At 39.3% G+C, this 15,830-nt stretch overlaps 1 protein-coding gene across 7 annotated transcripts in view; it reads left to right on the top strand.

Annotated features, from left to right (window-relative positions):
• Window positions 1-15,830, top strand: part of AOPEP (aminopeptidase O (putative)) — a 371,493-nt gene that overhangs the window by 287,931 nt on the left and 67,732 nt on the right. For 6 of the 7 annotated variants that reach the window (XR_009503627.1, XM_059924474.1, XM_059924470.1 and 3 more), the window contains 2 exons: window positions 50-112; window positions 517-588. Coding sequence is in view for 6 of the 7 variants with exons in the window: in XM_059924474.1 (XP_059780457.1) it covers window positions 50-112; window positions 517-588 (135 nt within the window). In the remaining variant the exon portion in view is untranslated. Of the gene's footprint in view, window positions 1-49; window positions 113-516; window positions 589-10,834; window positions 13,026-15,830 lie in introns of those variants that run through there. The other variant, XM_059924476.1, reaches the window with a different exon arrangement.

The raw sequence follows: 15,830 nt of genomic DNA, 5'->3' as shown, positions 1-15,830 counted from the left end.
GCTGGGGCGGCTCCCGGGAAAAACTTGACTCTGTCCCCTTCCCCTGCAGCCGCTGCAGAGGGAGCGCCTGGCCGGGGCGGAGTGCGGGCTCGCGCGGCAAGTGAGCGCCGAGGTGAGTGCGGGCGGCGCGGTCCTTGGGCTCCCCTCCCTCCCCGGGCGGTGGGTCGGGCGTTGCATCCCCGGTGCGGAGACCCCGGTCGGCGGCGACGCACGGCTGCGGTGGGTAAGATGGCCCTCGTTCGGGGGCTCTGGCTCGTACCGGCGCGGGGGCGGCAAATCGGGCCCATGAAGGAGGGAGCGGCCGGTGCGAAGGTCGCGGCCTCGGCTCGCCGCAGACCCGAGGGCCCCCTGCGCTGAGGCGGCCCCGCGAGCCCCGAAGGGTGCCTGTGGCTCCCCCAGGTGAAGCCGAGGAAGGCTATGTCGCGAGGCTGTCGATCGTTTCTTTCTCACGCTGAGGGGCGGCCCTCAGGACCCGTCGTTCTGTGTTTAAAATGCCCTGTGGTTTTTGAACTTCAGGTCGCCAAATGGGTCCGAGTGAACAGGAGACCCCGAAAACGGAAACGAAAGGAGACAGAAGTGTTGGAAAAGGTAGGGGTCCCCGAAAGAGAGCACTGGATGGAGTTCTTGATCAGTCTCCCCGTCTGCCCCTGAATACTTGGTCGCAACGACAGAGTAGCTTTTTTTTTAAGTTTGCAGTAAACGTTAGATTTACCTGGATAGTTCTGTAGAAACGCTGGTTGATAATTCTAGTGACTATCAACGTACTGTGTTCTCAGGAAGTTAGAATGACCCGGGATAGAGATTTCTTTCATGCTTATTAAATAGAGCGTTAGGACATAAGCGAGTTCCATTATTACATTAGACCAGTAGTATTTATTATGGTAATATATTATTATATAACTACCTCTAAAAAAGGGGGTTGTTCTGAATAAGTCACCCACAGTATCAGGTTTCTCTCCTTGGTCGTGATAGAGACAGTAGCACACTCATTCATTTAGACTTTAGAGTACTCTCAAAAATGGAGAGAGAAGATGAAAGAAGTGTATTACTTTTGAAACAGTAGGAGAGATTTTATTTACTAATGCAAATGAGAAGTTTGTTTTTCTACACTTAGAATTTCAGTATGCTACTTTGCAGAAGTTTGGACTACCTGTTTTCTCCTGAAATTGTGTTAAGTCAAAACTTGATTTGTCATTGTAATAAGTAATACGAAATAAGGTAAGTAGTCTGTTGTTTCCTGAGTGATTTCGTTGAAAACTCTTAAAAGTGAATAATGTTTTGACAAACCTTACAGCAGATATGATTTTTGTTGCTTTTGATTTAATTATTTTACTGTTTTTTGATTCTTGAAAGCACCAAGGGATTAAAATAGCAGTGTGTTGTTTTTCTGCTGCTAGAATGTATGATGAATCACTTCTGATTCTGAAGCCAAATTCTTGCTGATAGCATTGCTGCCAACTTCTGTGATGTGTTGCCTTAGTATGGGCATTGCAGCGTCCGAGAATGTGCACAAAGCACATCATAATGAAGGTGATACCAAAGTTTCGGAGTGCATTTAAGGATACCAAGGGCAGCTTCTGAGAGAATTGCAGAAAGAACTGGCCTAGGAGTATAGTCATTTGTAAGGAGACATCCAGTGTGTGAAGAGTGTGACTCTTTAAACAAAGAGTCATATATGTCGCTTCAGTTAAACAGTAATAGAAAAAGTTGTCATTTTGAACGGGCTTGAGTTTTCTGACCATACCTTAACATGCTATGGTAGGTCGTGTTTGTTTAACTTTCATGGTCTAGGTGTTTTTAAAAATGTTTGTGAGGTGATGGATAGATGAGACCATAAAATGTCCAAAGAAGGAAAAAGAGTTACGTCTTATTTAGTATTTTAAAAAATATTTTTTAGCTGTTATTTTTTTAAACCCAAAGTAAGATTACCCAAGCACACAATGTATCATGCATAAAAGAAGGGGAAGCCCTTATCTTTGTGCATTACCAGCTACCATCACTACCAAAATCTGAATTTGAAGTAACCGTTATCTGTGACACCCATGACCTGACCACTGCCTTCTGAGAATGAGAAGGGTAGGGACTGAGGATTTTGCCTTCCAGGAAAACTGGAGTTCTTCATTGAGCCATTTCTCCTTGAGAGAGGCTGTTGTGTTGGAGCTTATGGGGAGGACGCACTTTTGACTTTCCTTAGAATTTGTGGGCAGCAATTTTGAGGAGGACATGAAAATGAAGTGGGTTGAGACCATCATGCTGAGCTTCCTTTCCAGGAATGAAGCTTAAAGCTGACTAGCTTTGAGGGTGGAGGTGGGCAGGGCAAGAAGGTGGGAAATTTCAGAGTTGTATCAGACAATATTAATTATCAGCGTCTCCCGTTTTTTCTTCTGGTTCTGCACAGCAGCTGAGCTCTTTGCCCACTGTTTTGCCTCTGCCGTACCAGGGAGAGAGTTTGGAGCTCACTGACGCAAAGCATATGCAGTATTTTCAAGAGCAGGGTTTAGAAAGGGGGAACGATCAGCTGCCAAGGGCATGAGAACAAGTTCTGAAAGGCACAGAAGCTATACTGCAGCTGGTAGCCGAGGTGTGTCCTCTGATTGCCCGAGTGTCTATTCCAAAATGCAGATCAAATTCTGTGGTTATGAGTATTCAAATAGGTCATTTGTTAACTTTTTGCTGGGATTTGAACCTGTTATTCGTAGGAATCTAGGTAGTTAACTTACTGTTGAGTTAAGTTTTTTTAAATGTTTGCCATGCCAGAAGTCAACTTTTCTTTTTTCATGCGTTTACTGTTTTTCTGCAACGTTAGAATAAAACTATGGCGTTTTCTGCTTTTATTCAGTTTATGTAACTGTAAAATAAGAATATGAGTTTTAGTCGTTTCTGGTTGGTTGTACATTTAAAATCTAGCCATTGCTTTTATTTGCCTACTTTGTCTTTGCCCCTTTCTCTCCCTCCTGCTGCCCTTTCCTCCATCCCCTAAGTCTGTATTTGCACCCTTCAGGCCTCAGGCAGGATTCAGCCCTGATGAGTGAACTTGTGGGATGACTGGTCTGTATTTAACTATGCTAGGGTCGTAACATTTTTCCTCTGATTTTTACTGACCTGCTCGAGGAAGGAAAACAGAAAGCAGTGGTGCAAGGCCAGAGTCTGAAGAGGGGCGTTTAGTGAGGAGTTAAACGTTAAAGAATGGAATCTTACAGGAATGATTATTTTCCCCCCTTAAAATCTTGAAGGCGCTCAGTGGTAGGCATAGCCTGGTGTAACTTGAAATACTAGTTGAGGTTTTCAGTGAACTCAGAAGGAGAAGCAAAACAAACTTATACTGTGCTCAGCTGTGGGTTAAAATAACGAATAATGAAATAAAGTAAGCTGGGTGAATGAGAGGTACCACCGGAAAAGTGATTTAAGATGCTCTCCTGGCCTTTCCTGGCCTACTGCTGTGTTGTGTCATTCCCACACACCCACCAGATAGCTCTACTGTCTTTCTGTGCTGTCTTTTGGATTTTCATTTCTTGTCTTTTCTGTAGATGCGTCATTCTTTTGTCTGCATTTTCTCCTATTTTCTCTGACACTTATTTCCATTTTACTTTATGTTTTAGCCCTTTTTCCACTGGTGTAACTGAATTCCTTTACATTGTTTTTTGTTTTCTTCATTTTTAGTTACAAAACTCACCTCTCTTTTGCTTCTGGTCCTCAGGTATTTTCTCCTTACATTCTGATATTCTTCCTTTTTCACTATTTCGAGTTCCTTTTATTTAGTTTGAATAATTTATGCAGCAGAAAGGCAAGGGGAATGTGAACAACTATACAAAGAACAGCTAGGATGAACGGATCAGCCTGCTCTGCGAGGGGCGAGTTAAACAATGGCGATTGCCACAGTGAATTGTATAATGTATATTTTTAAAAATAATGTTAATAGATTTTACTAAACGACTACAGGTTTTGGAAGAACACACATTTTTTTTTTCTGCTTTTTAACTGGTTCAAAGATAAATACAAATTATCTATCATATTGAAAGATTAAGGACTAATATAATGTTCTTTTAAATATATACATGATAATACAGCATTTTTGATAATTCTTTAATCAGTATTCTAAGGATTAGATAATAATTTATGAAATCATATATTTGAAGAAAATATCTGACTGGCATTATGATTTCTTTAGAGGAAGAAAATTCCAATTTTCATATTCAAAAGAAGCACCTTTTCTACTTCATGCACATCTGAAAATAGAACAAATTTTAAAAATACTCATTTCTAGTCATCAGTAAGTAATATGATGATGTCAGAAGTATTCATTGGCATACTTTCAAAACATTGAAAATTCAACAATACTAAGGTTTGCTGTTATTATTAACAAGCGCTCCTTCATGTGTGTTAGTTTGTTTACGAGCAAGTGTCTTGGCGAGGGTAAGATTGGCCTCTGTTACGATTAGTCATAAGAAACGCTAGGTGCAAATGGTCTCCAACAAAAGCACCCTTTAAGGTTACCTTAATTATTCTTTTCTGCCAGAACCTGAAAAATAATACCCGTAAGCATAAAATTGTTTAAAATTTGGTGAAATTTTCCTTGAAATATTGAGTAAAACATGAAAATCTAGAAAGATGGTTGTGAAACTGGATTTATAGTATTTAGCGGCCATTTTAGTGGGATCTAAATGGTAAATTCTATTTTCTGAGTCTTTGAGAGAAAGATACTGGAACTGTTTTCTTTGTGATAATATCCTTCCTAAATTCTGGACCATTTTCACTCGGCTTTTTCATTTGTTCTTTCCGCACTCTTGATTCTGAACTGAAATCATTGATAACCTTGACAATAATTCACAGAAGATTTTTTAAATCCAACTTGGCTTATGCATTTTGCCACATTTATTGCTCCTTTTAAAATTTTACACATTCTAGGAGAATGTTTTTATTACAATTCAGATATTGAAATATTCAAAATGATAAAGATAGGTACAAATTTTAAACTATTTAATAAAGTGCTTTACTGCTATTTGTCTTTTGTGACAAAGATCTGTTTTCTATTTGGTTTATGATTTCTGGAAAACAGTATTTAAGACTAATAAAAATTTTCTGGTTTTTTTCTTGGATCTGTAACAGCAGACGGCAACGGTGTTAGGCTTGACTCTGGAGCTCTTAGGATACAAAGCTTGGCAAAACGGCACAAGATGAATTTAGGGAGTGCTGAACCAAGGGGTCCCTTCTCTTTATAGGCACTACCTGCATTTAGCAAGATGGTAGGTGTGGGCAGCCACTCTTATGTAACTGAGGCAGCATTCGTGTTGAGTGGTTTCCCAGGCACTGGTGCCCTTTCCTCTTTTCGAAAATGCTCTTGCCATGTGAGAATTCATAACTAGTCTACATTTATATAGCTGTAACCTCTTACAATAGCTTCATTGATACTTGATCTCGTAGAAAAGCTTTATGGATTCTAATGAGTCACAGCTCTTGAGGCACCAGCCGCCCTCTCTTACGCCTTCCCTATCAGTGAGTGGCTTTGTGTCCTGTGTTGTACTGATTGTGCCTTTGGATGACAACTTACTTGAGTGATAGGAGGAGGCAGAATAATTTATTAAAAATAATTACAAAGAAACCAAACAAAAGGGGTAATTATAGCACTGTTAATATGCAATTCGTTATTTTATTGCTGAAATATTTGGAACTCAGTCTTTTTTGTGCGTCTCCCTTTTTTCCTTGTAAATCCCTAACAAATACATAACTTATTAAATTTTCTCTACCAGGTCTCAGGTTAGATCTGGTTTCACAAGATCTTGGTTGTTGTTTTTTGTTTTTTTTTTTTCCTTAGCTGGACCAAGGAAGAATTGCTGATAAAATGTATTTTTGGTAGCCTCAGGAAGGAAGTCTGATCTGTATAATTTTATAGCATTAAATTTTCATCTATTTCGTAGATTTTTTTTTAAAGAATCTGCAGTTCTTTAAAGAAAAGTGCGAATTTTGAGTGTACTAAAATTCCTTCCCATTGTCAGCTGGCATGATGGGTAAAATTTAAAAGTCATCCACTTACCCTCATGCACTTATTCACATATTTTAAAAAGAATCTTTGAATGGAACTATTACTGTAATAATAGCTGACACTTGTCATGTGTCAAGCACTCTTCTCAGTGCTTTACATGTATCAACTCATGGAACTGTACCATTAAAGTAGTTTCACAAAATAGCAATAGGATATGTCAGATGCTTTGTGGAGGTAGATGAGTTATAAACAAATCGAATAATTGTTGTAGAAAAGAATGCTTTGGGCAAGACTTAAAAATTCTTTTTAACCCAGGCTATTGACATTCCTAGACCACCAGCATAAAGCATACGTTTCTAAGTTAGGAAAATCTCAACCAGCATGTATTTTGGAAACACTTGAAAGTGTGCAGATAATTACACCATTGTTGATTTTAGCAGATTTGATGCCAGCAGCCATCAACTCTTATGTGCCGTGAGAGATGAAAGCCATTTTAATATAAAACATAAGAGTTTGGCTAGAAAAGGGAGGCGGGCAGAGGAAATTTTTGTGACTTTTAGTTTTATAGGAAGCATTAGTTACATTCCTGTGACAGAATGCTTTACTTGGCAATCATTCTCATCTTAGGCATTTTAATGAGCTGCTGTTTTGTGCCTGGTATCATATGGCACTAATAAGATGCATTATTTTAGTAGCACCTACTGGTGTCAGTGTAGTTTAGGGCCTGTCATTGTTTCCATTAATCTTCTATTTTAGGAGGCCGCCACTAGCATGTGTCTTTAAGTCTAGCCAACATGTACTTCATTTATATTTCTGGGTCTCTGCACAAAGGAAAAATGACACTCAAGCCTTGTGTTTCCAGTACTTAGAAAAGGACCTGATCACATACAGCCTCAATAAATATTTGTGGAATGAATTAGATGAGTGAATCTTACAGATGGTACCTTTCTGTAAAGTTATACCTGGCTTTTGCATTTAAAAAAATTTTAAATGTCCAGGTTTTCATTTTGTTCTCTAATGACGGAGGTTTCCATTAAAGCACATTTGGTAGAGCTTTCCTGGCTGTCGTGGGTCATCTTTTTCATCTCTTCTGTAAAGAGAGCTCAGAGCCGGGAAGACTGACACTGATCCCAACTCTGCCACCTAATTATGTGCTCCTTAAGTTTGTCGCTTGACTTTTGCTTTCATCTGAAAATCCTTTTATTTATTAGGCCATTGAAGCCAATTTGTATTAATTATAAAATTAATATTTACAGTTTTATGATACATTTTTTCTCTTTTGTCCATTTTTTGGCATTTAGGAAGGCTTGTATTTTTGTTCTAATGGTTACTTTGACATGATAACACATTTCTGCCTCTTGTCCACTTTTTTTTGCTCATGTGTATTGATTTCCTGCTGTGAGCAATAGTAAAATTAGATACTAACCTTTTCTTGCCCCACCCCGCTCTGACTTCCATCCTGTGACTTGAGGTGTTATCTTTCAGCTTCCAGATAAATACCTATGACACAGTCAACAAACTAATAGTATTTTTCATATAATCTTCTCATCCCCCCTCCCCTTTTTGATAGTTGTTCTGTACCTACAATGTCAGAGCATGTAACCATTACATATTATACTGTATCCTTTATAAAATCACTTAGTTTTAATTCTGCAAGTACGTCTATATTTAATGCTCATCATCTACCTTTCTATTGATCTTCAGTCATTTTGGTTTTTTGAAGCCAGTTTTATAGTAGATTTCTCAGGAAGAGCTTGGGGCAGCAGTAGTTCCTGAGTTCTTGTATGTTTATAAGTTTGTGTTCTTTATACATGAGGGTCAGTTCAACTAGACATAAAATCCTTGGCTCGTATTTTCTTTAAGTATCCTAGATGTGTTCCTCCATTGTCTTGCATGAAGTTTGACAGTGGCCTCATTTCTTTTCCTCAGAGTGACCTGGTTTTTTTCCCTGGATGCCCAGATTTTTTTCTGTAAATTCCCCCAATTTGTCTTTAATATAACTCATTGTGGGTCCGTTTTCCCAATTGTCACTTGCTTTTGAGCTTTATTTTCTTCATCTGTAAAATGAGAATAATGATAACTATTTTTGCCTGCTCAGGGAGTGGATTTGAAGACCAAGTGAGATACTGTATATAAAGTGCTTTAAATTTATTTTACTTTCTTGTTACCCTTTAAAGTGCTTTGTTGTCAGGAACTTTAAAATTTACAGTACTTCATTTTATAGTCAGTCGGATTTGAGTTGGCTTTATATTTGTGAGAAATCTAAAGTGGATACCCTGAAGTCTTCTGTCTGTATTCTGGCAGTAAATAAACTCACCCTGATCCACTCGGGTAGAATTGCTGGCCTAAAAGCACTGGTGCTTTTTGCAAGCATCTCATTTAGAAAACTCCATCTCCATTGTATTCTTCTCATACTCTTTCCTGTCATATGTTAGTTTCCCGCACAAAACTCTGGGTTTATGTGATTTTTAGCTTATATGTGCATAAAACAATGCAGAGGAAAAAAAGTTAAAGGACTGTATTTTTTCAGATAATGAGGAGAGCTGAAAACCTAAATCAGTCTAATCAGTCAACATATTTTCTTAGATTTGTTGTATATAAGGCCCTGTGTAAGAAGCTGCTGGAAAATGCCAAAGAAACAGGAGATGTCATTTCTGGCCATGGGAGATAAAACACACAGCATATCAAAGATCATTTACAAGATAGCATGTGATAAATAAATCCAAACCAATGTAGCACAAACTAAGGATATGAGTATATGATGCATTTTACCTGAGGCTACCCTGGACTAGAGTTTCCATTCCTGGGCCTTGTTTTGATAAAGCAGCCCTTTACACATGCAGCCTGGAAGTTATGGTGGGAAATGGAGTAATTGAATTAACTGAATCCATTTTAATGCTTTTACCTGATTTGTAAGCACAGATAGGGGTTTGATTGACGTACATATAAATAGTGTTAGTGTCTTTATTGAATATGTGATTTTAAAAAATAAATGCATCCATGTTTTGCAAGTAAGGCTGGAACCCATCATAAAAATTCTTCTGACACTTATGAATCAGAATGATTTGGAAACCCAAGGCTAGAAATGTAATACTGTTTATGATTCTGTGTAATGCATTCCTTATTAAATTCTATATTTATTTAAACAATTTATTTACTAACTTCATTGCATATCCACAACACACAAAACCCTGAGTAAGGAGTAGGGAGTACAGAGATGAATGGAAAACAGTCCTCAGAGAGTTTACAGTTGAGATGTAAAAAACCAGAAACAGAAGAAAACAGAATTGAATGAAACCTGTATCAGAGGTACATTAGGTATGTATACAGAGCAATTTGGATCTCATAAGGAAAGGAAGTCATATCACTTTGGGCTATTTGCATTATCCACAAGCCTTGTCCAGGCTAATAGCAGGATACAAATATGTGTTCCAGTTCATTCAACTTTTGTTATTTTGTAGAATTGAGGATGCCATAATTTCTGTTCTCAAAATTCAGATTGTCTTTATAAGAACATACTGAAACTGTGAAGTCAGTATAGTTGACCCTTGAACAACCTGGAGGTTAATCCAGGTATAACTAACTTACAGTGAGTCCTCCATATCTGAGGTTCCTCCACATCCCTGGATTCAACCAACTATGGATCATGTAGTACTGTAGTATTTACTAACGCAAAATATCCACATGTAAGTGGACACATGTAGTTTAAACGCACATTGTTCAAGGGTAAGCTGTATTTCTCTTCGGCTCACTAATGTGAAATCAAAGTGCTGCAGCAAGTTTAGGCTACCTCTGAACTTGAGGATGTAAATTTTTCATTCTATTTCTCTATTTTTTTTCCTTCTATTTGCATCATTCAGTTTTGGGTTTTTTCCTTCCCCCTAAATATTTGGTTTCAAGGCAAAATGAGAAATGAGAATGTTTCAGAGTTAGGGGTGGTGACTTCAAGTTCCAGAGCTCTTCAGAGTTGCCCCCTCTTGTGATTTTTGGATGTTGTGTTCTCTTATTCAGAAAGTATTCCACGTGTTTTCAGCACCACAGGTGACCTCTTTTTTTTTTTTTTTTTTATAGTATTTTAAAGAACAGTTATATACTCCTTTTATTTTTTGGTGATGAGAACAAATGAACTTGTGAGGTAGGCCACAAAAATGGCATTAAGTGTATATCCAAATCATTGATCATTTTATGTATCTTTCTATAAGTCAAACAAGCATTTTTTTTAATAAGGAATACCATATTTCTTTTATTTTTTAATATTTATTGGCTGTGTTGGGTCTTAGTTGCAGCATGCAGGATCTTTCGTTGCGGTACGAGGGCTCTGTAGTTGTGGCACGTGGGCTTAGTTGCCCACGGCATGTGGGATCTTACCCCGACCAGGGATCAAACCGCGTGCCCCCCCGCAGTGGGAGCGCAGAGTCTTTACCACTGGATCGCCAGGGAAGTCCCTATTCCTTTTTATTATGAAGTATTCTGTTGTGTGGATGTATTACATTTTGTTTATCTATTATTGGTTGATAGATGTTTGGATTTTTTGCAGTGTCTGGCTGTTAGAATAGTGGTTTAACTATCTTCATGTAGACATATTCCTCTTGGGTAGATACCTAGGACTGGCATGGCTTGGCCTTTTGGTAGGTGTATGTTTAATTTTTAAGAAACTACTAAAAATTGCCACCAGCAATGTTTAAGGTTACAGTTTCTGTGCTTCCTCATCAGCACTTGGTATTGTCAGATTTCTTTATGTTAGCCATTCTCATGGGTATTAAACCATGTTTTTTATACTTAAGGCTTTTATTTCTTGTGAGAATCTGTAAGTATCTAGATAATCCTAATAAACTTTTGTCCTCCATTTTGCAGATCAGAAGGCAGTAGTGCAGTAAATGGAAAATCTGAATGTCTCACCCAAGATCCCCAAATGAGTCACTGAGCCTAGAGTCCTCACGTGTCAGTTGGAGTCGTCGTGACCTACATTTGTTCCGACTCTTGTCTCCCTGTGACCTGGTCCTCCTTGTCCGCGTAGCCTTGTTAGGTGTGCCTTTCTTTTGATCTTTGTAGAATGATCCATTCTTATGTCTCTGGAGTTTTGTCTGATGAAATCCAGTTGTTTTCTGCAGAGGGGTGCTAATGTCTTGGAGAGGTCACCCTTCCTGAAGTATGCAGACCTTGGGTGGCTTGCAGACCTTGGGTGGCTTGGGCCTGGCTCCCAAGGTGGACCCCTGATGACTGTACCACCACGTGTCATCCTGTTAAAGGGGCTGGATACTCGTCTTGCCAGAGCCTTGTGGGAGTTAAGTGAGGTGTCTTATCTAAAACAGCTGGCACTTACGAAGCATTTAGTACATTTTGGAGCACCTCTTCAAATAAGATGGTGAAAGACTGACTACCTAATAGCATGTGGATAGACATCATTCGTTTTTTTTTCCTTCTCCACAGTAGTGAGATAGGAAAACATTCTTAAATTTATTTACAGACCAAAAAAACCCAAAAACCAAAAACAACCCCCCCCCCCCCAAACCAGCCTTGATTTCTTCCTATAATTGTTCTTTGGTTTGCAGCAAATATAGCGGTAGTACTCATACAAGTCTGTATGTTTTGTCTCTATCTTTTGACTTTATTCAAGAAGACCGGTCCTATTTCTCAGCGCTACTCTACTGTTTCATTTGCATCTCTCTTCAGTTTGTCTACTACAGTATAGTAAATTGTCATTGTTCTTGTTCCAAACAGGAAGCTCTCAAAGTGCTCTTCAGGCTGTTGATAAGATTTCTATTCTAGCAAAGCTCCATTTTAAAATCAGTCTATAATCATTTTTTGTACTCAAGTCATTGTTTTTATTTCTTTTCCCCAAACTATTATGATTTGAAGTTCCTTTGAAGGCTGGTGGAGCTTATACAGATATGAGCTAATGAATGGCACTGAGTATTGGGCATACCTTCTCCTCTGTTGTCATTTTGCAGTATGTTTCTGGTCTAAGGGGAAAACTACCTCTGTTACCTTTCACTAGGCAGGGTTGCAATGTTCAGTTTATTTCCTGACAAAAAGTGAATCCTAGTACAGGTAGTTGTCTTGAAATGATTATATTCTCTAAAATGGTTCTTGGTCATCTTGAGTTTCTAACATGGTTTAGAACATAGTTTTTGGATCTGTGGAAATAGCATTGTTGTGTAGTGCAGCTGCACAGAACATCAGAAAGAACTAAAAAGTTCAGGTAACTTAAGAAAATAAAATCACCAGCTAGGAGCTGTCTAAAATTCCTGGAAAAATGATAAATCAAGCACTTGGAGGAGTGTGCTAGTGAATAAAATGTTATGAAAGCTACTTGAAGTCCTTGACACTTGAGTGTGCTGGGCCACAAGAGTGAACAGAGGGGGCAGAGCATCTCATGGAGAGCTCGACAACTCACGCGTCACTTCAGCGCTTTATTTGGAATGCTGTACAGGACTGGAGTTGTTAGACTGGGGGAAGGCCTTACTGCTTCTCTGACTCCAACCCTTGTTTCACATGTGGGAACATGGGGGTCCACAGTGCTGGCCTGGGACCAGGCCCGGCTCTGTCCCCCCGTGCTCTTTTCAGCTCTCTGCCAGGGCAGCTCCTCGAAGTAGGGTTGTGGAAGGGGGAACAGCTTTGGATGCTGGGTCAGGAGAAACGTGTGCAGCTGGTCATTATCATGTTCTGGGGCACGGACACCTGGGGGTGGCAGGAAGCAAGGTCTGGGAGACTCGGGCTGTCCCTCCAAGGCCACCCCTTGTGGCTTAGAAACTCGTCCAGAGTGAGGGCCTTTTCATGGTTTATGGAGGACTCTCCCATCCTGGCTTGGTTAGGTGTGGACTGGGTCAGATTTTGAAGGCTCAGGCCTTCCAAAGAGCGGGTAAGACTACGTGGTGAGACAGGTGTCTTCAAGGGTTGGTGTGAAATTTTGCTTTTCATATTAAGTTAGTAAACTTTACAGGGCATAGGTTATTTGAGGTTTTTGTGATGTTTGTCATGGACCAAACAACTGTGACATGAAAATGTTTTTGCTGTTTTTAATCAAACAATAGTGTGACTAGATAACAAGCCATTTTATTTTGGAATGCAGTAAAGGTACTCTCACAAATGCCTTTTCTTAAGTCTGTGCAGATATTTTTTAATAAATACATTATAATTTTTTCTAAAATGCAAGGCTGCTTTCCATGTTTAAATATATTCATACCTTGATGTATTGCAAATTTAAAGTTAAGTGAAGTTTTTCTGTAATCTTTCTGAATTGGCTATTTGCTTATAGGCCAAATGAAACCAACTCTACCCCCAAAACAGTATTAATAAATGCTGAACTTGGGTTATAAAAGGTTTAGTCCCCCAGATCTCTCTGTACTGTTGGCAGGACAAAGTGAATAGGAATATTATGGTTTGCGGAAGAAACTGCTTGTGTGTTTTCTGCAGTACAACTGGCAGATAGAGTCTCAAGTGGGCAGGTGAAAAGAAAAGGTAGGTACTGAGCTGCTTCAGACTTGTCGAAGGCGCCCTTCCCTTTGTTTCCATCAAAATGAAAGCTTCTGGAGAGAAGGCACTGGATGATACTCGTGTATTGCTAACCCTGGCATACTTTGAGTCTTTATTAGAGATTAAGTCACTGGCATGGTCAACAGTAGCATTACCTAATCGTAGAGCACCAGATTATCATAAGATGAATCTAAATGATGCTGAACTATCTTCCATCAAAGGATCACTGATGTACCACTGTGCGTGTAGAGCTTGGGTGTGTGTGCACGCAGACACACACACTTTAACCATTTCATTGGCCTTTGACCTCTAAGCAGGGGAGGTTTTGGGCCCAGAGTGTGACCACTATCTCCCATCTTGGAGGAAAGCTGCAGCCGCTATTTCCAGAACTGGCGCTGTTTGCGTCTGCTTCTGCCTCTGACTCATGCTTCCCTAGAACTGCCGTGGGCATAATGCAAAGTCATTGTCATCATGAGCCGTCCTAGGGAGAGGCTCAGTGGAAAAAGTGAAGGTGGAGCAAACCTGGCTCCAGAACAGAAGGTGAAAGATACGTTTTTGTTTACTTTTGCTTAACTTCACATTCGATTTTTTTGGGAAGTGCTATAATCCTGATGAAGTTCAAGATAAAAGAAGAGAGGAAATCTGACTTGTTGCTACAAGACTCCTTGCTCTGATGTTCAAATTCTTGAACAGGACGAGGAGGAGAAGAGAGTAAAATAACCATAAATGATTGTTGTAGTTCTTGAACATGTATTCATAGTTGCTCGGTTTTTAATTTTTTTGTATCAGACCTGTTTTGCAATCATACACTGTTACAGAGAAGGGGAGGGGAATGTATTATAAATATATTTGACCTGCAGTGTTCTTATTACTTGTATTTAAAGTGATCTTCCAATAGTCTTGGAGGGTGAGACACATTGTTTAAATGAGGGTTAAAAATAAAGAAGTATATCTGTTGTATTCTTGGTGGGACTTTTTCCTGTGAAAAACTGTTAACAGCATATTTAAAAATACTTCCTTTTTTAAAAAGACAGCTCATTATAGTAAATTGTAATATCAGAAATAATTCAAAATTAAAATAAGTGAACAATAAAATACTATTTTAACAATAGTTCAGTTTTAACAATAGCTCAGTATAAAGAGTTCATTTGTCAAGAGCATTTACTTCCCAGGCAGTTTCCCGACTCTAGTTTTCTTGGCAAGAGAAATGTTAATCTGTTGTGAATGGACACTTTTTTTCTCCTTTCCCAGAACATGTGTGGTTTCCATTAGCTTCTCTCTCCACAGAACTTTGGAGATGGCCGCAGCTAATGCCTTGTGGGTCATCTGCGCTCTTAGAAGTAAATTGAAATCGTAAAGTACGTTTCCTTCCCCCTAGAGGCCTTCATGATATGGAATTCATAGTCAGACAGATGGGTTGAAATCCCATATTCACCCCTTGCTAGCTTTTTTATCTTGAATAAACTAGCCTGTGTTAAGCCTCAGTTTCCTCACCTGTAAAATAATTACTGTAAAGCATTTAGCAAAGAGCTGCCACTGCGTCATTGCTCACCAACAGTAGTTATTAATGTTGGTAGTGATGGGCTTTTACAATGCTGTTATCAGGGTTTAAAGTCATTTGTCATCCGTGGTATATTAATGAGAACCCTGAGAACCAATAGGATAGACCAAGAAATGTGGCCACGGGAAGAATGGCCCTAAGGGCATGAGTTTGGAACATCAGCCTGGTGTCTATGGGCCAGCTGAAGTATCCCCAGAGTTAAGACCGGGGAGGCAGCCCCATTACTTCTCTGGCAGGTCCCAGCCATGCCTAGAGGTGCACCTGTTTCCCAAGCTGACGCAGGATCTGCTGTTTGGGGCCACTCTGCCTCAGGGAAATACTACCTCACATTCTGTTGGAAGTTTCCACTGGGATGCTCCAAAGAGAATTTTAGTTGAAATCATCAGAGCGGTTTTATTGATTTGGGTTCAGTTCTTAATTAAAGTGATCTCAATTTGCAAAAAGTCTGACCATCAAGAAGTACAGTGCTTGCTGGTGTCCTGAGCCCTATGTAATTCCAGGAAGCTTTTAAAGACAAGTGTTGAGATATCCCCATACACCCTGTAACTATAGAGGTCTGAGTTGACAATAACTATTATTCTTATGTAGAACTGGTTTGGAATAGTTAGTAAGTTTCCCCAGGTGCTGACTTACTAATAGAAACCCACCCAGACACAGAAGAAATGGGCCCAGTGTTTGTCTCAACTATGAGTAATGGGTTGTGCGTGATTTTCAAAAGGCTTCTCCGAATTTCCTTGCTTATGTAAATCCAGGATCAATATTTTTTTAGGAAGAAGTCTTTATTGATAAGCCATAACATTATTTGATAATTAG

Source organism: Balaenoptera ricei, chromosome 6 (assembly GCF_028023285.1).
Source record: "Balaenoptera ricei isolate mBalRic1 chromosome 6, mBalRic1.hap2, whole genome shotgun sequence".
In the NCBI taxonomy this organism is placed as follows: domain Eukaryota; kingdom Metazoa; phylum Chordata; class Mammalia; order Artiodactyla; family Balaenopteridae; genus Balaenoptera; species Balaenoptera ricei.
Note: the sequence above shows the minus strand (reverse complement) of the source record. Positions and strands in the feature narration are given on the sequence as shown.